This window comes from Pan paniscus, chromosome 9 (genome assembly GCF_029289425.2).
Source record: "Pan paniscus chromosome 9, NHGRI_mPanPan1-v2.0_pri, whole genome shotgun sequence".
In the NCBI taxonomy this organism is placed as follows: domain Eukaryota; kingdom Metazoa; phylum Chordata; class Mammalia; order Primates; family Hominidae; genus Pan; species Pan paniscus.
In genome coordinates this window covers 102,910,979-102,935,019 of record NC_073258.2, presented here as the reverse complement: position 1 = coordinate 102,935,019, position 24,041 = coordinate 102,910,979, and the positions used below count along the sequence as shown (strand labels likewise).

The 24,041-nt window shown below is 42.5% G+C and overlaps 1 protein-coding gene across 12 annotated transcripts in view; it reads right to left on the bottom strand.

Moving 5' to 3' along the window:
* The window catches only part of YAP1 (Yes1 associated transcriptional regulator), a 127,755-nt gene extending 104,625 nt beyond the window's left edge, over nucleotides 1-23,130 (bottom strand). For 3 of the 12 annotated variants that reach the window (XM_014346975.5, XM_034933591.4, XM_014346976.5), the window contains exons 1-2: nucleotides 20,288-23,118; nucleotides 17,071-17,321 (exon numbers count right to left, since the gene is read on the bottom strand). In XM_014346975.5, the coding sequence (XP_014202461.2) occupies nucleotides 17,071-17,321; nucleotides 20,288-20,608 (572 nt within the window). In that variant the 5' untranslated portion in view covers nucleotides 20,609-23,118. Of the gene's footprint in view, nucleotides 1-17,070; nucleotides 17,322-20,287 lie in introns of all 12 variants that reach the window. The other 9 variants (XM_008953777.5, XM_008953776.5, XM_008953778.5 and 6 more) reach the window with 7 other exon arrangements.
* Between the last annotated feature and the right edge of the window lie 911 nt (nucleotides 23,131-24,041).

Genomic DNA, 24,041 nt, shown 5'->3' with positions numbered 1-24,041 from the left:
ATAGCCTCAATCATGAGGGACAGTTACCAATGAAAAGGCAAACAAGACACATGACTTACAATGAAGTTTTGAGACCTATCCAGTCCATCAAGACTGGCATGTTATTAATTTTGTCCCTATTACACAGAGTGGGATCCAGTAAACCCTCAGAACAACGCCTGCTACATAAAACCACTACATAGGTGTTTATAAAATCAAGAGATCCAAAGCACTTATAGTGAGTTCACAGAAAAGAATGGCAGGAAGAGCAACATCGACAATGGCCTACTAAAGACTAAGCATTGGCTACTCTTTTGGGCTACAGTTTTAGAAATTATAACTACATCAAAGCAAGTAATCAAACACTTTATCCCGAACCATGTGGGTCTTTTTTGAGAAAACCACCCAGTATTTGAGGGAAGAGAGAGAACTGGCTTATTGATAAGCTGTGCAAATTCTTATCTGCAGTATGATGGGCACCAACTCAAAGAAGACAGACAGGTACAAAAAGGGCATGGTTTATCCTCAAACACAGAGGACAATGACACTTACATATCATTGCAAAGAAACAGTGACTATTTTCTCACCCATAAGAAGAGATCTGTACTAGTCCTAACAGGAAAGCCTGCATACCCTCCAGCTGGGAGGGGTTAAAAGTGATCCTATTACATCATTTGGAACCCATCCAAACTACATGATTTTGGAAACATAACCTGTATCAGTCTGAACATGTGTAGAGGAAAAATAGAAACATCTGTATTTGGACAACTCTTTACCAGTTTTTTTAAATCTTAAAAAAAAAAAAAAAAGAGTAGTTATCCAGGAGAGGTCAGGTGTGGTGGCTCATGCCTGTAATCCCAGCATTTTGGGAGGCTGAAGTGAGCAGATTGCTTGAGTCCAGGAGTTTGATTCCAGCCTGGGCAACACGGCAAGACTCCATCTCTACTAAAGACACAAAAATTAGCCAGGTGTGGTGGCACACTCTTGTAGTCCCAGCTATTCAGGAGGCTGAGGTGGAGAATCACCTAAGTCCAGAGGATTGAGGCTACAATGAGCCAAGATCATACTATTGCACTCCAGCCTGGGCAACTGGAATGAGAGCCTGTCAATCAATCAATCAATCAATCATTATCCGGGAGAGCTTGGGAAATTTTAACTGTGACCTTAACACTGGTAAGAATTGGTTCCAGGCAGGGTCTCAGGAATCTCCATTTATTTAGCTCATTTCTAACCTTAGCACTTGGCTATTCTAACACACTTCCTTATTTTACACGAACTAAGGTGTACCAATTCTGTTCCACTCTTCCTCACACCATTCAATATTTTTGACTCAGAAAAATATTGAATTTTTTTTCTGAGTCAATATTTATGACTCAGAAAACCCTCTTCTCTGACTGCTATATGGTGCTCTGGTCTGGTTTTGCTTGTATGCAGTTTTAAAAGGTTTCTGGCCGGGCACAGTGGCTCACGCCTATAATCCCAGCACTTTGGGAAGCTGAGGCAGGCGGATTACTTGAGGTCAGTAGTTCAAAACCCCATCTCCACAAAAATTAGCCAGGTGTGGTGGTGCATGCCTGTAATCCCAGCTGCTGGGGAGGCTGAGGCAGGAGAATCACTTGAACCTAGGAGGCGGAGGCGGAGGTTGCAGTGAGCTGAGATAGTGCCACTGCATCACTCCAGCCTGGGTGACAGAGCAAGACCCCATTTCGGGAAAAAAAAAAAAAAGTTTTGCTTCCTTTTCACCCAACAGATTTTCCTATGTAATCACTTTTTACCTAAACAAGGACAAGACTACTGAAAAATGGGACCTGGAGAAATTCAACTTGAGATAAAAAACAATAAAGGGTCCTAACACATCTCAGCCATCATCTATGGGTAAATTTTTTTTTTTTTTGGAGACAGAGTCTCGCTCTGTTGCCCAGCCTGGAATGCAATGGCGCAATCTTGGCTCACGGCAACCTCTGCCTCCTGGGTTCAAGAGATTCTCGTGCCTCAGCCTCCCGAGCAGCTGGGATTACAGGCACCCACCATCATGCACAGCTAATTTTTGTGTTTTTGTAGAGATGGGGTTTCACGATGTTGGTCAGGCTAGTCTTGAACTCCTGACCTCGTGATCCGCCCACCTCAGCCTCCCAAAGTGCTGGGATTACAGGCGAGAGCCACTGCACCTGGCCCAGATGAATGTATTTTAACCTAAACCCAGTCTTCATGAAATTCTAACTCATTCTCTAAAAATGCCTACCTGACCATATGATAGTATATAGAAAAAAAAATTATTCTATGACATCAACAATGGTCTATTAGGGACTGAACACAGGCTACTTTTTTGAGTTCTCTATTAAATGAGCACCACCTGCCAGGGAGAAACTGAGATAAAACTCAGTTAAACACATCTCAAGGTTAACTTATGCAGTATACTGCATATTTACAGTTACTGATCAATTTAGATATAAACATTTTTCCTACCACCATCTATACTGATGAGAGAAAGAAAGAGACAGTGTCAGGAGACTGGGGAGGGGACACAGGGTTTGGGGAAAGGGAAGCAGAGAGGGAGGGAGGGAGGTAAAAAAGGAAGAGAGGGAGAGACAAAGGAAGAGAGAGAGAGGCCAATAATTATATAAGGCTGTTTTACTTTAAAGCCCTAATTTTTAAAGCTGTTCATATTAACTAGATGAAGAACTTGGAAATGGCAAACGAACAGATAGGACTACCTCCCTTATCATACATAAGAATAGAAATTATATCTCCAGGCTCTCTGACCAGAATCCAAACCTTCTGAACAAAATTCTTAGACTGTCCATTCAATGCTAACCACTCTCGTGTCACATCTGTAATTCTCCCTTTAAGAAAATCTAACATGCAAAAAGGTAAGCTAGCAAAACTGATACTGATAAGGACAAATATAAATGAAGTAAGCATTTGCTTGTTAAAAGCACTTAAGGATTGTATTAGTTCATTTTCACAACGCTGATAAAGATATACCTGAGACTGGGAAGTAAAAGAGGTTTAATTGGACTTAAACAGTTCCACATGGCTGGGGAGGCCTCAGGATCATGGTGGAAGGTGAGAGGCACTTCTTACATGGCAGTGGCAAGAGAGAAATGAGGAAGAAGCATAAGCGGAAACCCCTGATAAACCCATCAGATCTCGTGAGACTTATTCATTATCATGAGAATAGCACAGGAAAGACTAGACCCCATAATTCAATTACCCCCCGCCGAGTCCCTCCCACAACACGTGGGAATTCTGGGAGATACAGCTCAAGTTGAGATTTCAGTGGGGACACAGCCAAATCATATCATGCTGCCGTTGGCCCCTCCAAATCTCATGTCCTCATATTTCAAAACCAATCATGCCTTCCCAACAGTTCCCCCAAAGTCTTAACTCATTTCAGCATTAACCCAAAAGTCCACAGTCCAAAGTCTCATCAGAGACAAGGCAAATCCCTTCCACCTATGGGCCTGTAAAACCAAAAGCAAGCTAGTTACTTCCTAGATACAATGCGGGTACAGGTACTGGGTAAATACAGCCATTCTGAATGGAAGAAATTGGCCAAAACAAAGGGGTTACAGGGCCCATGCGAGTCCGAAATCCAGTGGGACAGTCACGTTTTAAAGCTCCAAAATGATCTCCTGTGACTCCAGGTCTCACTGATAGAAGAGATGGATTCCCATGGTCTTGGGCAGCTCCGCCCCTGTGATTTTACAGGGTACAGCCTCCCTTCTGGCTGCTCTCACAGGCTGGCACTGAGTGTCTGCAGCTTTTCCAGGAGCACGATGCAAGGTGTCAGTGGATCTACCATTCTGGGGTCTGGAGAATGGTGGCCCTCTTCTCACAACTCCACTAGGCAGTGCCCCAGTGGGGACTCTGTGTGGGGGCTCCAACCCCACAGTTCCCTTCTGCACTGCCCTAGCAGAGGTTCTCCATCAGGGCCCCGCCCCTGCAGCAAACTTTTGCCCACACATCCAGGCATTTCCATGCATCTGAAATCTAGGCAGAGGTTCCCAAACCTGAATTCTCGACTTCTGTGCAACTGCACACTCAACACCAAGTGGAAGCTGCCAAGGCTTGGGGCTTCCAACCTCTGAAGCCACAGCCTGAGCCATACATTGGCCCCTTTCAGCCACAGCTGGAGTGGCTGAGACACAGGGCACCAAGTCCCTAGACTGCACACGGCACAGGGACCCTGGGCCCAGCCTACAAAACCATATCCTCCTGGGCCTCCAGGCCTGTGATGGGAGGGGCTGACGTGAAGGTCTCTGACATGGCCTGGAGACATCTTCCCCTTGGTCTTGGGGATTAACATTAGGCTCCTTGCTACTTATGCAAATTTCTGCAACTGGCTTGAATTTCTCCTCAAAAACTGGGTTTTTATTTTCTACTGCATTGTCAGGCTGCAAATTTTCTGAACTTTTATGCTCTGCTTCCTTTATAAAACTAAATGCTTTTAACAGCACCCAAGTCACCTTTTGAATGCTTTGCTGCTTAGAAATTTCTTTGGCCAGATACCTAAATCATCTCTTTCAAGTTCAAAGTTCCACAAATCTCTAGGGCAAGGGCAAACTGCCACCAGTCCCTTTGCTAAAACGTAACAAGAGTCACCTCTGCTCCAGTTCCGAAGAAGTTCCTCATTTCCATCTGAGACCACCTCAGCCTGGACTGTTCACATCAGTATCAGCATTTTTGTCAAAGCCATTCAAGAAGTCTCTAGGAAGTTCCAAACTTTCCCACATTTTCTTGTCTTCTTCTGAGTCTTCCAAACTGTTCCAACCTCTGTTACCCAGTTCCAAAGTCACTTCCAAATTTTTGGGTATTTTTCAGCAATGCCCCACTCTACTGGTACCAATGTACTGTATTAGTTCATTTTCATGCTACTGATAAAGACATACCCAAGACTGGGAAGAAAAAGAGGTTTAATTGGACTTACAACTCCACATGGCTAAGGAGGCCTCAGAATCATGGCGGGAGGTGAGAAGCACTTCTTACATGGCGGGGGCAAGAGAGAAATGAGGAAGAAGCAAAAGCGGAAACCCCTGATAAACCCATTAGATCTCACGAGACGTATTCACTATCACGAGAATAGCACGGGAAAGAACGGCCCCTGTGATTCAATTACCTCCCACTGGGTTTGTCCCACAACATGTGGGAATTCTGGGAGATAAAATTCACATTGAGATTTCAGTGGGAACACAGCCAAACCATATCAAGGATTCAGTAAAAAGTGATTTTGTAAGGTTTAAACCAAATCATAAAAAATTGCTAATAGTCACTGTTTTGGGCTTAGAAAATTGGCAACTTCCTATAGTCAACCTGTAATTATAAACTGGATTCACAAAAATTCAGCTTACATACAACTTTTTAAAAACCTACTGCATACCTCTCTGCTTGGCCCAAGGAGGAAATCGATTATTCAGATTTCAGAGAAATAGACCTGGAGACTCTGGATTCAAACACATGACATAGCTGAGAGCAGGGATGAGGCCCCACATTGTCAAGCCCAAGAACACTGGTATTCAGTCCTAACCCCCATCACCACTGGTGCTCTCCAGACTGGCAGACTTAGCTAGAGATATTGGCTGCTAAAAGAGGAAATTACTAAGACAGTGGCATTCAGGGGTCCCTGCAACTTCCGGGCTTGGCTCCTGTTGTATTACTCTCCAATGAAGCCTACCTAGACAATGAAGGCATCAGCACAAAATATAAAAAGAAACAGTATAATATCCTAAGGGAGATATTATATTACTACAACCATAAAATAAGAACAGCATGTTATTAAAAATAATAAACAATGAGCTCAGAAAAGACTCACTGTAAATTAAGAATGATAAACAGGCCAGGCGTTATATGGCTGACATCAGTAATCCCAGCGCTTTGGGAGGCTGAGGTAGGCGGATCACTTGAGGTTAGGAGTTCGAGACCAGCCTGGCTAACATGGTGAATCCCCATCTCTACTAAAAATATAAAAAAATTAGCCAGGCATGATGGCGCATGCCTGTAATCCCAGCTACTCTGGAGGCTGAAGCAGGAGAATCACTTGAACCCAGGAGGCAGAGGCTGCAGTGAGCCGAAATTGTGCCACCGCACTCCAGCCTGGGCAACAGTGCGAAGTTCTGTCTCAAAAAAAAAAAAAAGAAAAGAAAAGAAAAAAAAAAAGAATGAGAAATAGCTTTTTGGGAAAAAAGAAAATCTGGCCAGGCGCACTGGCTCACACCTGTAATCCCGGCACTTTGGGAGGCCAAGGTGGGTGGATCATTTGAGCCCAGGAGTTCGACACCAGCCTGGGCAACATGGTAAAACCCTGTCTCTACAAAACATACACACACAAAAATTAGCCGGTCCCAGCTACTTGCGGAGGCTAAGGCAGGACGATCACCTGAGGTTCAGAAGTTGAGGCTGCAGTGAGACCTGAGCGTGCCACTGCATTCCAGCCTGGGCAACAGAGGAAGACCTTGTCTTAAAAAAAAAAAAAATCTGGCTAGGCACGGTGGCTCATCCCTGTAATCCCATCACTTCTGAAGGTGGACACAGGCAGATCACTTGAGCTCACAAGTTTGAGACCAACCATGGGAAACATGGTGAAACCCATTTCTACCAAAAACAAATACTTAGCCAGGCATGGTGATACGCAATCTGTGATCCCAGCTACTTAGGACACTGAGGAGGGAGGATTGCTTGAGCTCCAGGGGCAGAGGTTGCAGTAACCTGAGATGGCGCCACTGCACTCGAACCTGGGCAGCAGAGTGAGACCGCCCCCCTCCCACATCATCTCAGAAACAAAAGAAAACAAAATCAACAGAAAAATTAAAAGTTAAAGTTGAAGGGATCTCCCAGAAAACATAACAAAATGCTAAGTGAAAGAAAATAGTGTGATAAGATAAGAAAATTAAAAGAGTTATCCTGACTAGCAAGAATTCCAGAAAAAAAATAACAGATAAAACAGGCTGGAAGAAATTGCCCAGGAACTCATAAAAGAAATGTTTTCCAGGACTGAAAGATTCCATGCCTGAAAGACAGTCCTGTAAATTGTACTTTACGGCAACTGTACTGCAAAATCTTGAGGGGCATCATCCATATTGAAGACCGAGTTTCTTTACATGAACTGATACATGACTAGGCATTGTTTACAATGAATTTTAAAAGAGCATATCAACAGACATCACGAAATTTCAGACCCCCAATATAAAGAACAAAATACTAAAATCCCCAAGGAAAGCAAACACTCAATTAGCAAACTGGAAGCTAGAAGAAAATGGAGTGCCGGGCGCAGCAGCTCATGCCTGTAATTCCAGCACTTTGGGAGGCTGAGGCAGGCAGATCACTTGAGGTCAGCAGTTCGAGACCAACCTGGCCAACATGGTGAAACCCTGCCTCTACTAAAAATACAAAAATTAGCTGGGGCATGGTGGCACACGCCTGTAATCCCAGCTACTTGGGAGGCTAAGGCAGGAGAATCGCTTGAACCCAGGAGCCAGAGATTGCGATGAGCTGAGATCACACCCCTGCACTCCAGCCTGGGTGACAAAGCAAGAATCCATCTCAAAAAAAACAAAAAAAAACAAAAAAAAAAAGAAAAAGAAAATGGAGTGGCCGGGCATGGTGGCTCACACCTGTAATCCCAGCACTTTGGGAGGCCGAGGTGGGCGGATCACGAGGTCAGGAGATCGAGACCACGGTGAAACCCCGTCTCTACTAAAAATACAAAAACTTAGCTGGGCACGGTGGTGGGTGCCTGTAGTCCCAGCTACTCGGGAGGCTGAGGCCAGAGAATGGCATGAACCCAGGAGGCGGAGCTTGCAGTGAGCCGAGATCGAGCCACTGCACTCCAGCCTGGGTGACAGAGCAAGACTGTGTCTCGAAAAAAAAAGAAAACGGAGTAATGCCATCAAAATTTCACGAGAAAATAAGCTTAAATGCTACAACCAAACTGCCCACTAAATGTTAACAGAGAAAGATAGTTTTAGAGACAAGAGATCTCAACACAGCTACCTCCCATGTACCCCTTTCTTCTGCAAATTTCTAGGGGATGAACAAACTCAAAGAGTGAGCAAATAAAGAAAGAGAAAAATTGGGTACCCAACCCATAAGAGTGATTCAGAAACTCCCCAGGATGAAAGCCAAGGCACATCCTAACATGACAACTCTGAAGCAACAAGTCTAGCACAGAGCAGGAAGACAAAGGACTCTAAGGATAGCTGTAAGGTGGGCAAGAAGCAACAGAAATAAAAAACAAAAAATCACAGCAAAAACAAAATCACAGTTGGCCAGGCAAGGAAATACAGAATTTTCCAGAAAATCATAGTACATTATATGACTCTGCTGTAGGCACAACATGAATTGTCATAATGTAAAAATATTTAACAAAACAATTATAGTCATTATAATGGGAGGATTAAGAAAAGGATTTTGAGGGGTGATGAAAATTCAAGAAATAGCAATGTAACACATTTTACAAATATGGAATTTTTAAAAGTACCAGCGGGAAAAACACCTAGAAGGAGTGGAAAGTGCTTGCCTCTGAAGAATGCAAGCTGCAAGCCAGAGATAAAGAAAACAGGGTCATTGCTCTTTTCTTTTCTTTTTTTTTGAGAGAAGTCTCGCTCTTGTCCCCCAGGCTAGAGCGCAATGGCTCGATCTCGACTCACTGCTGCAACCTCCGCCTCCCAGGTTCAAACGATTATCCTGCCTCTGCCTCCCAAGTAGCTGGGATTAAGGCGCCTGCCACCACGCCTGCCTAATTTTTCTGTTTTTTAGTAGAGATGGGGTTTCACCATGTTGGCCAGGCTGGTCTCAAACTCCTGACCTCAGGTGATCCGCCCGCCTTGGCCTTCCAAAGTGCTGGGATTACAGGCGTGAGCCACCATACCCAGCCTGCTCTTTTTCTTTATAAACCTTACAGTATTAAGGGATTTGCTAAATCAATGCACAGGTTACTTCCCTAAAAACTAAATTTCAAAATATACGTTTACACACAGGCTATGAAAACAAGGTTCTTCAAACACCTCTCACTGGCAGAATCTGGTGTTTCCTTCTTTTTTTTTTTTTTTGAGACAGAGTCTGGCTCTGTTGCCCAGGCTGTAGTGCAGTGGCGTGATGCTGGCTCACTGTAACCTCTGCCTCCTGGGCTCAAACGATTCTCATGCCTCAGCCTCCCAAAAGGAGTAGCTGGGATTACAGGCATGGGCTACCACGCCCATTTTTTTTCCTTCTATTTTTAGTAGAGATCGGTTTTTACTGTTGGCCAGGCTGGTCTTGAACTCCTACCCTCAAGTTATCTGCCCGCCTTAGCCTCCCAGAAGGCTAGGATTACAGGCATGAGCCACTGCGCCAGGCCCCCTTTCTCTTTTCCTGAATTTTCTGATTCTCTCTAATAAATGTTAGTTTTATAACAAAAACCATATGCCTGGCCAGGTGTGGTGGTTCATGCCTAAGGTTCACTTGGGTCCAGGAGTTTGAGACCAGCCTGGGCAACATGGTAAAACCTGGTCTCTACAAAAAATTTAAAAATTAGCCAGGAATGGTGGTGGATGCCTGTAGTCCCACCTACTCAGGAGGCTCAGGTGGGAGGATCACACAAGCCTGGGATGTAGAAGCTGCTGTGAGCAGTGATCATGCAACTGCACTCCAAGTCTGGGTGACAGACTTAAGACTCCGTCTCAAAATAAACCAAACAAATACAAAAAAATAATATACCTTATTAAAAGAAATGCCTAAAATCAGAGGCAGCAGTCCCCCACTTATCCTCAGGGGAAATGTTCCAAGCCCCACAGTGGATGCTTGAAACAGCAGATAGTACCAAACCCTATATCCTATATATATACTATAGTCTTTGGATCTGACAACTGAGGTGGCTACTAAGTGACCAATGGGGTGGTGGCATGGGAGGTAGCATAGACAGTATGGATGCATTGACCAAAGAGAGAATTCACATCCCAGACTGGACAGCACAAGATTGCAGGATTGCATCACGATACTCAGAACACTGCAATTTAAAACTTACGAACTGGTTTTCTGTTTTTAGTTTTTTTTTTGAGACAAGGTCTCACTCCCATTGCCCAGGCTGGGCTGAAATGCAGTGGCACAATCACTGCAGTCTCGACTTCCCAGGCTCAGGTGATTCTCCCACTTAAGCCTCCCGAGTAGCTGGGACTACAGGCAGGTGCCACCATGCTCGGCTAATTTTTTTGTATTTTTAGTAGAGATGAGATCTTGCTACATTGCCCAGGCTGGTCTTGAACTCCTGGGCTCAAAGGATATGCCCACCTCAGCCTCTCAAAGTGCTGGGATTACAGATGTGAGCTATGACGGCTGACCATGAATTATTTCTGGAATTCTCCATTTTAATATTTTTACACCACAGTTGATGGCAGGTAACTGAAACTTTGGAAAGGAAACTCATGGATGGTGGGGAGGGACTACCACACATGAAGGAATAAGAGTGAGGGAGGACTATTTTATAAATATAAAACAAAAGAACCCCCACATCTATTTCCATATATAGGGAAAAAAAATCCACATCTTGCTTCACCTCCTAGGTGGCAGCGTATGTACTTTTTATCCCAAAAGTCTGCTCCTTATTACAGTCAGTTCAGGATATACGAGAAGTTGAATTTCAAGCAACTTTCTATACTACATTCCATTTTGTCAAAGCACACAGTAACACTTTAACAAACACACTATCTTTACTCCAAATCCCAAATCAAATCTGCAGCAATTTTCATGCAAGTATCAACTCTCTAAACATACTTACTGGCCAAATAAACACCTTACTTTAAAAACAAACAGAACTCCTCTCCCTTTAGGTTAAGCAATCAATTGCAAGAAGACAAAGGAAGGAGCTTTTAATAAAATGTCCCCTCACCCACCCCCAACTGAGAATCCTGCTGAAGAACTTGATAGTCGAGTGACTAACATCCCTTAAAGAGATAGAGACACAAATTAAAGTGACAGCACATGAAGTAATGGCACTAACCACAAACAAAGCACTGGAAATATCTGGTGGAAGAAAACCCAAATAATAGATACTGCCATTTGCATTATTTTATTAATTTGCAACATCATTCAAAGAAACAACAGACTATCACTTGGTTGGTGTGTTTAAAAATTATGATTCTTCTCATGCTAGGAGCAAAATGAGGATTAAATACTGACCATTTTCCTTGTCTAGAATATTAAAGGGGAGGTGGGGAGGACTGCTGTGATTTAAACCAAACTTCTTTGTTTGCATTTAGAAGGGGTCAAGCCCTACGTAAATAAAAGTGCTTCCACGGTGGCAGTACTTGTTCCCAGGAAACGTGGTGCTACAGCATTTGAGCAACCAGAACCATGAAGCAATTCTTCTTCATAGAAACGGCAATGTCCCTTTCATGGCTTGTAGTTCTGATTAATCCTAGAATCAGAAGCCCTTTTTGTAAGAAGTGCATCACCTAGTAACCACAGTTATAGAACGACACAGTTCTTTAAGACCTCCCTTTATACAATGCTACTCAGCTATTATTAAAAACCTTCAAGCCACAATTAATGGCTAAATTATGCTATTACAGAGGGTAACATTAAGTTTGAATAATCTTAAATCTTAGCAACTGATTTTTAAAATGACTTCACTTTGATTGGTCCTAAGCTTAAATTTCTATATATATTTTGGCAATAAAACGGTTTAGAGTTTACCTCCCCTCAAAGCCTTAAGGTACAAGGCAATGCAGAGTCATGATACTCTGAGTATTTTAAGCTGTGAATTCACATTATTTTTCTAACTACAAAGTAAAATATTTCTCTACATAACTAAAGAGGACTTATCTTACGGTTGTAAAAACCTGGGTTTTTTTTTTTTCCAAGTTTCAACTATTTAAATGCTATCTAGATGTTTGGGTTTTTTTTAATGGCTAAGATAAAGCTTTAGGAAAGGGTATTTTTTTTTAAATGTGACTTTAAAAAGAAAATTAGCCTACCATCTTGCAGTCAATTGAGTCTGCTACATTTAAACTTCCAGAGATAGTTGTAGTATTCTTTCTAGAACTAAGAATCATAATTTTTAAACACACCAAGTGACAGTCTGTTCTTTGAATGATGCTGCAAATTAATTAAATAATGCAAAGAAGTTCTGGTGAACTTCTTTCTTAGTTCACACTAAAAAAATTCCATTATTTTTCCCAGGGAATATGTTAATCTCTATGTTCTATTTACTCTGTCACATCTACTATCTTCCAACTGTTTTTCTTCTGCCACCGGTGAATACAGTTTCTCCAGGGTTCTCTCCCTAAATCACTGTGGCACTGTGTGCCATTCTTCCCTGGGATGCCCACCCACTGAGCAGAAGTAAGCTCTCCCCCACCCCCCAGAGCTAAGGGCGTACTTTCATCTTCTCTCTCCACTCAGCCTCAATAGCAAGACAAACAAGCAGAGACTGGCCTTCCCTCAAATAGGGAAATACTTCATGATTGCAATTCGAACTGGTTTTTTGTTTGTGTATACATGTGCACGTGTGCAACTTAACATTTAATGGCAAAATTACAAGCTTTTCAGTTTTAAAGGGAAACTCTGGGTTATACTTGATACAGAAAGAAACAGTATAGCCTTATTCTTCATGAAACTTCCTTTTAAAAAGGCATAATCTTTATTATGAAGATACACTGTATATGTTCTGTATACAATGTATAAATACCAGGTACACTGTATATGATAACAACATACACTGTATATGTTCATAGTCTTTTTTTTTTTTTTTGAGATAGAGTCTGGCTCTGTCGCCCAGGCTGGTGTGGAGTGGTGCAATCTCAACTCACTGCAGCCTCCACCTGCCAGGTTCAAGCAATTCTCCTGCCTCAGTCTCCTGAGTAGCTGGGACAATAGGTGTGCGCCAACACACCCGGCTAATTTTTGTATTTTTGTAGAGATGGGGCAGGAGAATCACGTGAACCCAGGAGGCAGAGGTTGCAGTGAGCTGAGATCGTGCCACTGCACTCCAACCTGGTCAACAGAGCAAGACTCTGTCTCAAAAAAAAAAAAAAAAAAGGAAAGAAAGAAAAAAGAAAGAATCAGCCTATGTATAGCGATCAATCACATCTACAAGGCAAATTAATATAGGAATATGGGTAGTTTTATGCCATGCAATGTCAAAAATCTCTGAAAAACATATCCTTTTTAAATTGTATACCAAGCTACTCAATATAACTTAATCAAATCACAGCCACAAAAAACCTTGAATCTTCGCAGACTGAAAACATTGTGGCCAGTTATTCAGAAAATGATAAACAATGGAAATGAAACAAAACTGTGCTTTAAAAATTATTAGAACATTATTAAAACAATGCAAATGTACAAACTTTTAAAATCACTGATCCAGATTCCTTAAATCAAATTATAAGGTCCTACATGGTACATTATATATAAGAACACATATCTTTGAACATGGTAATAGTTATAAGGCATCACAGTCAATAAAATAAACTTGCAAGTAAAAACACTCCTTGAAACCAGAGATATTATAGAATACTGAGTCAGGAAGTTATTCAGCAGCTTATAAAGAAATAGGAAGTTGTTGACCAACTACTTGAAGAACTATTTCCTGTAGGAAAACCGTAAGACAGCTGAAGAAGGTAATAACTCTCAGAGTCATAAAGAGAATGAATTCTTTTAAAATGAAAGCTCAATACGATGGTAAAGGAATTAGTTTTGAATAGTAAATGTAGCAGAACAAATATTATATGGCTAAGCTTTGTTTACATACTTCACATTCATCCCAGAGCTTGAAAACAAGCCACTGATAAATGTAACTAGCACCATACTTCCACCGTATCACTTGCCAAAGTAAGGTACAAGTCTCCTCCACAAGATCTCACTGACCTAAGGAGGGCTTTAAAACAACGAATGATTGCCTGCTTATAATCTTTCAGTAATCATGCTGCCTGGAAACTAGATGATAGGCCAACTAACTTCAAAAACTCAATCATCTATGGTCACAAGGCCAACAACTGGGTTGTTTCTTAATTCAACATTTCTAAGTTTTTTCTCAAATTACATCGTGTTGCCTGTCTGGACCATTTATAGTCAGGTTCTTCATGCCAAATATAAATCTCAATAAGTTATAGACTTTGTAACTTAAAAGTCAGTTCCAACAAATATCTAAAAAGATGGATTAAAATAAAATGTTTCATTGCGGAAACAAGTGTAAAATAGGCAACTAATTTAAATCTTCATTCTACATCTGATGACAACAACACTCCTCTTTAGATACAAGAGGACAGTATATAAATATTGATTACAAGACAGCCCTATTTTAAAACATCAAAACTAGGATAAAAATGAACTTTGACAACAGAAACTTGGCACCAAAAGCTTAGTTTATCATCATCTTTGACTAATGGTTAGGATATTAATCTCATTTATCTGTTCAGTACACAAAAAAGAAGTTGTAACAACTATACAGTCCATAACATCATGGAAGTAGCTAACTGGAGAAGGTGAAATAATCTTATTTCATAACTTTTCTCCAAATTGCATAATGTTCATAAAGCAGATACTCTTTAAAATACAAAATTTTATAAGCCCACAGCATTCTTCTCCCACATCCAATGTTTAGGGGCCTCCATAGAATCCCTGACAGATACCAAGTAACCATGATTTCACCTACATTTATTGAGCAAGATTTACCTGTCCAGGAAAACTCTTCTAGTTCTTAAAAGTTTTATATAAGAAAATTCTTCTATGGAATCAAAATTCCTCACATTTCTTATATAGTAAGACTAATCCTACTCCCACATAAAAGTTCCCCAGAAACACTGAAACAACAATCATGTCTTATCTCTCCTCCTCCCAGTTTTTTCTTTTCCGGGTAAATATCTCTCTACCCTTGCAACCTTTTCTCCTATGACATAATTTGAGATTTATTTATTTTAGCCTGGTTTATCTTCCTTACAGGCCCATAGTTGACAGGTGTGAATTGAGGTGACTGGGGTTGGAAGGTATATACCCTTCATTAATCCATCTACATATATCAATACCTTTAAGAGAAACATTTCTTCACAAAGGAAGAATCACTGGAAACTTTGAAAAATGAATAGTCATTCCTTAGCATCTGTGGTCAAGGATTGGTTCCAGGACCTCCTACATGTACTAAAATCCACAGACGCTCTGGTCTTTCATATAAGGTGGCATAATATTTGCATATAACCTATACATATTCTCCCATATACTTTATATCACCTCTAGATTACTTATAATACTTAATACAACATAAAGGCTAAATAGTTGTTACATTATTTAGCAAATAATGACAAGGAAAAAAGTTTGTACATTAGTCAATACAGATGTAATTTTTTTCCAAATATTTTCAATCAGAGGTTGGTTGAATCCATGAATGCTGAACCCACAGATACGGAAGGCCAACTGTATCTAGAATACTGATTTCAGCTCAAAAAAAGATCATTCATTCAAAATAATGAAATCGTAGGCAGGTATCACCTACAAGCAATTATTACAAGATACAAAGAACTAAGAAGAAGAGCATAAATGTTGCTCTTTAACCTTATACTTTTAGCCACAGCATCAACCAAAGAAAGAAGGAAAGCAGGCTATTAAGCTGTTTAACAATCTCCACAGGTCAGCATGTGACCCAGCAGGGAGAGGTTCAAAAAAGTGCAGCCTTTCTTTTTCTTCCTAACAACCTGGTTTGTTTCCACTCCCTTCCCCTTCAAGACACATCCTTCACAGCTAGCAGCTCTTTCAATCATTTACTTTGGATGTCTGCTTGAGAACAAATGATCTTGCTCATGCAGATGAGTTTGCCAGACTTGTGTGTACTTTCCAGTCTCAGGCCCTTTACTGTTCTGGTTGAAACCTGATCCTTTGAAATGGATACCAGGACACCAGAAAATGAATTTAAAAAAAAAAAAAAGAAAAGAAAAAGTTGCAGGAAAGGGGGCAAAAAAAAACTGTACGAACTTTTCATGATCAAACCTTTTCCTTTGCTCTTCTGTAAGTCTGTCACAAAACTTTCTATCTTACATTACAAGGTAGCAACCCACCCTGGAAGACAATCAATATAAAACACATATTAGGATTCACACAACAAAACATCCTTAATGGTGTTATCTGGTATGATAAATAAATGTTACATTTGCCTTAGGAGTAGACTGTCAAGACCTATCCGAATCAAATCTTACACTGTTTTTCACTTTATTATCTCAACCTGATTAAACACTATTAAGTGAGCTTTTTTAAAGACATCAATTTCAGCCTATCATAATTAGTTTTAGTCAACATTTCAATATATACTTGATCCAAACAAGCCAGAAAAAAATTGAGGTCTTATCTGTAATTTCAAAATTAAAGGAGAGAAAATTCTATTTATGTCTTTTCAGCCTAGTGTAATTCTGCCATTTTATTAAACACAAAAGGACTGAAAAAATAAAAATAAATAAACAACCCAACGGTCATGTTTTTGTTTTCCCAGAGAGGAGGGTTTCTGTTGTGAAGACCTACTAGCTTGAAAGAAGTTTGCCACTGAGCGACTGCATATGAAACCTAAAAATTTTTATTTCCCTTTACATTTTTTGGGGGAAATATTGGTAAGTCACATCAAGCTTCAGTTGTAGTGCTTGTCATTTCACAATTTAAAATACTGTAAAATTAGACTCCCCAAAAAGCCCTTATTTTGTAGTTCTCTACCAATAAAATCCTTATTTAAAAAGATACAAGTAGCACCATACGTATTTTGTAAGACGCTGCTAGCCCTGTAATTCCCAGAATTTGAAAATTTTCATGGTATTCTTTCTGTTTTGTGCTAGGCTAATTAAAAGGTTTGGCACAAGCTCAAAATGAGAATAACCAAACTTCCACAAAAGAGAAGATTATAAAGAGGCTCAGAACCAAGACTCAGTAAAGCTTTCAAAATATTACCCATACTAACAAAGGTATTTAGGTCATACCAAACTGAAACATATATATGGAAGATATAACAGAGCTACAGAGCTTAACATAAATATTAAATAAAACATAAAAATAAATGATATTCTGTATCTTGACACCACTTTACTGTGTTTTCCAATACACATTTTTCTTAGATAACTGTCTCCCACCATTATTTCCACTTACTTTAAGAAGTATCTCTGACCAGAAGATGTCTTTGCCATCTCCCAACCTGCTGGCAGAGGTACATCATCAGGTATCTCAAAAGAAGACTGTCGAAGATGCTGAGCTGTGGGTGTAGCTGCTGGGCCAGAGACTACTCCAGTGGGGGTCAGTGTCCCAGGAGAAACAGCTCCCAACTGCAGAGAAGCTGGAGAGGAATGAGCTCGAACATGCTGTGGAGTCAGGGCTCCTGCAGTGCCTGCATCAGTACTGGCCTATTAGGGAATATTAAGATGAAAAATTAAAAAAGAAAAAACACAACTGAGTCCCTTTAAATTTCCCAGTCAGCGCTTAATTGCAGCCGAATATCTAAGTACCAAAGGAAAATTTCAGCATTTAATATTCGACACTGGAGAACACAGGTTTTCAAACGGATACTTTTAATATTATATAATTTTAATATAAATTTTATAAATGTTTGTAATTGTATTGATGAGCAGTCCATCTAATGAATTTCCCCTAGTCCACACTAGACATGTAAGGACAACTAGTACTGAATGAATAAAACATTCCAAAAATAATAGTGAATTTTAAAACCTAATTTTTAAGAGGTCAGTGCAGTTATGGGTGCTTTTCCAAGTTCTAAAATGTTCTAAGTATAAACACAACACAAAGAATATGCATTTTTTACTAGGTTTTAAGTAATTAATTTTTTTTCTAGGTCAAACTCAAGAAAAAACAAGCCCTTGTCATTTATTCCCACCATGATAAAAATGCCACCAATAAAGAAATCATAACAAATTACACAAATTTTAATGAGAGCAACAAATTTGAACTGCCCAAATGTTCTTAAAAGCCATCTACAATGAACAGGATGAAAAAAACCCAACTATATCTTTGTATGTAGAAGATAAAGATGTTATCAGTCCAATTTTAACTTAAGAACTCACACACATCCACAACTCTATACAAGCAGAAAAAATTCTGCATTCAGACCCCAAAGATCTGAGTTCCAGTCTAAGTTGGCTAGTGTGACACTGAACAAGTATCTTAACTTCCATATGCCTGTTTTCTCCCTTATAAAATAGTTTTCATGATGGAAAAATGGATGTATATAAAAGAACTTACAGTCACCAGTTTGTGTTGTGAACAATAGTATTTACAACCTAGATTTGTACTATTCATAATCTTGCATATTTTTAAAATATTTTTAATTAGCATTAGAGTTTGATTATCAAAAAGTTAGAATTTCCTAGATTCACAAAGGTAAGGAAACTGGAAGGACTCAGTAGAATCATTAATGCCTTAAAGTGATACACCTTTTTGAGTTTCCCATCAGAATAAGTATGATTTAGGAAATCATTAGGAGAAATAAAAGTCGAATTTACAGATGCAAAACACTTAAAAACTTACTTAAAACAAAAAAAACTATAATAGTTTATGAATTTTAGAACTGCTGGATATAAATTCTTGTAAAAATTATTTACTAGAAGAAAAAGTACACTTCCCAGTTGTAATTCTTTGTGGCTGATGCCACAAAATGGGGGATCCAATCTATGTGTATTATACTTTGAAAACATACCGTGCAGTCTGTAGGGTGCATGCCAACATACATTTACCCACAATGAGTCCATAAACCCACTTCGAGGGGTAAGAGAAAAAAGCATACCTAAGACAAATTGAAGTGTTTAGGCAAGCAGCTAAATTGTTTTTCCTTCTTTCCTCCTCCTTAACCCGGGTTTTTGTCATCACGTTAAGTGAGTTTTTCTGAGTTCCAAAACCCTTTGGTCTCCGACAGGAGACTATACAACAGGCCTGCAAATAGGAGAGGGAATGGGAGTGGGGGCGGTAACTCTTCTTTCCACTCAAGTTACATCCCGAGTGGGCTAACTACATTGCAGTATTTGGAAAACCTATTAACTTTTGGGCAAAGTTCCTATGCTGAAGTTTAGCCTGAAGCAAGTTCTTAAAAAAAAAAAAAAAAAAAGAAGAAGAAATAAAAAAGAAAAAGAGAGAACCCTACACAAAACAAATCCACTGGGACCTATCGGAATGTTAACACTCATTATCAACAGTTTCACTTCTATGCTGAATCAAGTTGGCACAATAATCGAACATTGTGTATGTGGAATAGCAGCCATGTTCATATCCGCAATAAGAATTAAAAAGCAATGGCGATCCTAGAATTAGTCATCGCTTCCCAAACATTAACTTTTAATCACAGTTGAACTAGGCAGGACTTAGCCTATGAGTCAACCTGCAGTGTATTATCAAAGGCTTGTGTTAAAACCTCGGTACTGTAAAGCGCAACTCAGTTCCTGCGCAACGTACAGATGTGGCTAATTCAAAAGCGTTTCAGCCGACTGTAAATAATAGTCTACAACTGGGAAACCAACACGCGACCTACTAAGTTTGATAACAGCAAGCCGGCCCAAGTTCCAACACACAAGGGAAGAGCAGGGGTGAAAGAACTCCATAAACAACTTCCAGGAAAGTCTGGGCAGGGGAAGCCCGAAACCTGTATTCCGAAATCGCCTGAGCAGCGAGGAAAATAAATGCTTACGGGAGGGGGAGGGGAAACGGGAGGGGGGAAGGAAAGAAAGAGCAAAAAACTAAATGGACCGGTTCTACCCCCACCTCTAATCAACACTGGAAAACAAGAGAACAATTATTTGACTCCCCCAGGAGACTGAAGTGGACCGAGAGGCCGCAAAGGAAAGGGGCCCAGGGCTCAACTTCACAAACTCGGCCGCCGCTGGCAACACACCCACACACAAATGCCAGAGGCCCCCCTCCCCCTTTCCCAGCCCGGCCCGGCGGGAGCGAAGGTGCGGAGCGCGCGGAGGCGCGCGCATTGTGCAAGCCCACCGCGGCCCAGGCCCGACTTTCCCCACCCCCTTCCTTCCTCCTCACCCCTCCTCCACTCCCGCCAACCTCTCGGGAACCCCGGGAAGAAAGAAAGGAAGAAGGAGGGAAAGCACGCCCCCCGGGGCTGCAACCGCAGAGAGAAACTCAGAAGGGAAAAACAAATCTCAGCCCCGGACTCTGGGAGGAGTGGGGAGCTGGTCACCGCGGCGGAGTGGACGACTCCAGTTCCTCCACTTCGCCTCGGGACCCCCACCCCAGCTAGAGTTCCCGCAACCCCCCTCCCCTGACCAGAGCTGGCGGCCGCGGCTCCCGAGCGCCCCCCCGGTCTGAGGCCCGCCCGACGGGGAAACGGGGAGAGGGGCGACGAGGTTACCTGTCGGGAGTGGGATTTGGGCTCCGGCGGCTTGAAGAAGGAGTCGGGCAGCTTCCGGAGCCTCATGGGCACGGTCTGGGGCACGTTGGCCGTCTTGGGGTTCATGACGGCGTTGAAGAGCGCCTCCAGGTCGGTCTCCGAGTCCCCGCGGACGTGCACGATCTGATGCCCGGCGGGGGGTGCCTGCGGCGCCGCCTGGGTCGCCGCGGGTGCCGGTTGCCCGGGTCCGGACGGCGGGCCCTGCCCCTGGGGGGGCTGCGAAGGCGTCTGCCCTTGGCCCTGGGGGGCCGGTTGAGGCGGCGGCTGCTGCCCGGGATCCATGGCTTCTGCCTCCCCCGACGCGCACCCCCTCACCCAGGCGAGCGAGGGCTACGCCCGGACGCCCCGGCTCCACGGGCCGAGGTGGAGAAGCGGCGACGGCTGCGGGCCGGGCGGCGCTGGGCGGCGGGAGCGGCGCTGTCCTCGCTCTCAGGGCCGGGGGGCTGCGCCGCGGCCCCGCATCCCCCGCCCCGGCGCCTCCGCCCCCGCCCTGCGCCCCGGCTCCACTGGTCTGGCGGCTGCGCCTCGGGAGGGGCTGCGAGGGACTCGGACCTGCAGCGCCTGAGAACTTTTTCCCTCCAACTCCCTTGACGGAGGCCGGACGGCTCGTTGCCTTTCCCCGCCTCCCCTTTCTCTTTATTTCCTTTTCTTGTTCCTTCCTTCCTCCCTTTCTTTTCCCTGGCGGCGGCTGCGCCCGACTGAGACAGAAACTCGCCTCAAACGCCAAAACTAAAGTTAGGAGAAGCGCCCGCCCGCGCCGCCGCGGCCCCGCCTCCTCTCGGCTCTTCCTTCCTCTGCGCGCCCGCCCGCACCGCGGCCCGGCCGGCAGCGCAGGGAACTTTTCGCTGCAAGTTGCTACATTCCTGCACACTCCCGGCCGCACGTGACCCGCTCGCCCTGGCCCGGTCCGCCTTTCGCCCGCGCTCAGCCGGGCAGGGGCCCGAAGCGTGCCCCGTATTCTGCCCCGCGAACCACAAACGATGGGTCCAATACGGGTCCGAACTGTGGTGTCTGCGGAGAACGCGGGCGCCCTTGGCTGCAGGAAGTTCTTCCGCTCCGCTCGGCCCCTTTTCCCCGCCCGTGCTCGGGAAAGGCGCTTCCAGTTCGCCTGGACCTGCGAAAGGGCCAAGGCCGAAAGAAGTGGAGAGAGGATGTGCGAACCCACCTCCTCCTCCTCGCGTTACCCCGGCTTGACCGAGCTGAGCGCCTGTGCGAGCTTAAAGCCGGGAGGATAGATTGCAGTTAAAATAGATACCGTGAGCAGGCATTGATGTTAATAAAGGTCCATTGTTTTCAGCATTAACTTTATTTTGTAATTCTGTTTCACTTATCTGTTAGTATGCAAAAACTCACTTGAAAGGGGTAAATGGTTACTGTAATTGAAGCTTTGAGACCAGGTCTGTGACTCAGTGTAACTTATTAAAAGAAACAAAAACACTGCATTTTCCAAATAGTGAAATCACATCAAGTTTTTTAGTACTCGAATTTGCATTAGTCACTGGAAGCCGCAACCCAAAAAATTAGTGCTTCTTCAGGTACAAGCATTCATTCCTCTGTATCTGTCTTTCATCCTCAAGGAGCTGGGTCCCTACCCCTGCTATCCCTGTGCCTGGCCCAAGGGTGGACTCCGTTAATGTGGACTGAATAAGAAATGAATGGGCAAGGAGGTCACCCCATGCACCTGATGTACAAGGAGCCCTTCTGGAAGCCACTCAAAAACAATAGAAATGTTTTTTAAGTCACACTCTGGGTTTTTTTTTTTTAAAGCATCCTTGTTGAGATATAATTTATATACCATACAGTTTTTGTAATAGTTGTACATATTTGTATATTTAAGCAATTCACTTTTTTTAATATATTCATAGGATTGTGCAACATCAGTCTAATTTTAAATGCACAAGCCCATTCTAAGGAAATCTGGCTTTCTTGTTTTAATGATTTCGTCTACAATGCTAGTGAAACAAAGGTATAAGTAGGATTAAGCAAGGAAAAAGTCCGTGAGCAAAAAGGTAATTTCTTCCTTCAGCCAGAACATGCCCAAGAGAATTCTGAAGGATCTGTATCACTTGGTGTGGTAGGGCACGGCCAAAGGAGCAGGCCTCAGACACTCAAAATTCTAACAGAAGATTCCAATCAACTACTCTGAACCCCCAGTTTCCTGTCTGAAAAAAAGGATCAGAGTAAATGACACCCATGACTAGTTCTTGGATTTGTTCCCACTCCTAAATATCAAGTGCATTTAACGACAAACTTGTAGGTTCTGGAGTTACAGAGTTTTGAGTTCAGGTCCCAGTTCTGCCATTTACTAGCTGTGAGGTTTTGGACAAGTTATTTATTTCCTGTTCTTTAATATTAGCATCAGGGGTAATAACACCTACCTCATAGTTGTTGGGGCATTAAATGAGTCAATGGATATAAAGTACTTAGCCCAGTTTGGGACGTGCAGTGAGTTCCACATCAATGTCAGTTGTCATTGTTGTCCCATATTCACAGATTATTTCACAGGTAGTAACATAGCCTCTCCTTGCAGCAGCCCTCTCTTTCTAAGCACAGCCTCAGGGACCCTGTTGGTAGTCCCTTCCTCTCATATCCAATAATCAGTCCACACAAACAAAACCTTTGGGCAGAAACTATGCATTAAAAACTTAACCTGAAAGAAAACTTTAGGAATCAAAGTGGGCCGGGTGCGGTGGTTCATGCCTGTAGTCCCAGCACTTTGGGAGGCCAAGGCAGGGGAATCACTTGAGGTCAGAAGTTCGAGACCAGTCTGGCCAAAATGGTGAAACCCTGTCTCTACAAAAAAAAATATATATAAAAATTAGCCAGGTGTGGTGGCATGTTCCTGTAGTCCCAGCTACTCAGGTGGCTGAGGCATGAGAATCACTTGAACCCAGGAGGTGGAGGTTGCAGTGAGCTGAGATCACACCACTGCACTCCAGCCTGGGCAACACAGTGAGACTCTGTCTCAAAAAAATAACCAAAGTGATTGAAAACCTGGGATTGGAATAGAAGCTGTCCCTTTACTAGAGCATTTACTGCTATGAACACTAACTAAAGGGCTTCAGATACAGCAGAGGCTGCTTTGTTCAATATTGTTTCACCTGCCATTAAACTGAGCACAAAATTACTTTGATAAGTGGAGTGAAAGGGTCTTTGGAGTGACTATGTTCTGTAAGCACTTCTGTATCATCAACCAAGATTTTGTAACTTACTATTCCTCGTTTATACAATTTCAACCACGGTGTAGTAGGGGATAAAGATAACATATTCAATCCTTTGTCTACTCCCTTCCTCTTCTGCCCATTTTGTGGACCAATTATCTGTTGACAGCATCTTAAAATAGGGAGTCACCTTCTTCGTATAAAGATGCACCCTTATCCTGGATCATTTTCAATGTCCAGGTAGATCACTATCTCAAAACACGCGTATCCCAATTAGTTGACCTGTCAACTACAATGGACCCTCATCTCTACTTCACTTTAGCCACCTGCCCCTTCGTCTGTACTCTGCATCAACCAGAAATGCTCCAGTAGTGAAGTCAGACTATGGTATACCATATTCTTAATAATTATCTGGTTCTCTTATTTCATTACTCACCTCATTTATCCTTAACCTCTCCCTTTTCTGCAACCTATCACTCCCTTCCCTTTTCATTTCTGTTATGGTTTGAATGTTTCTGTGTCTCCAAAATTCATGTTGAAACGTCTCCAGTGCA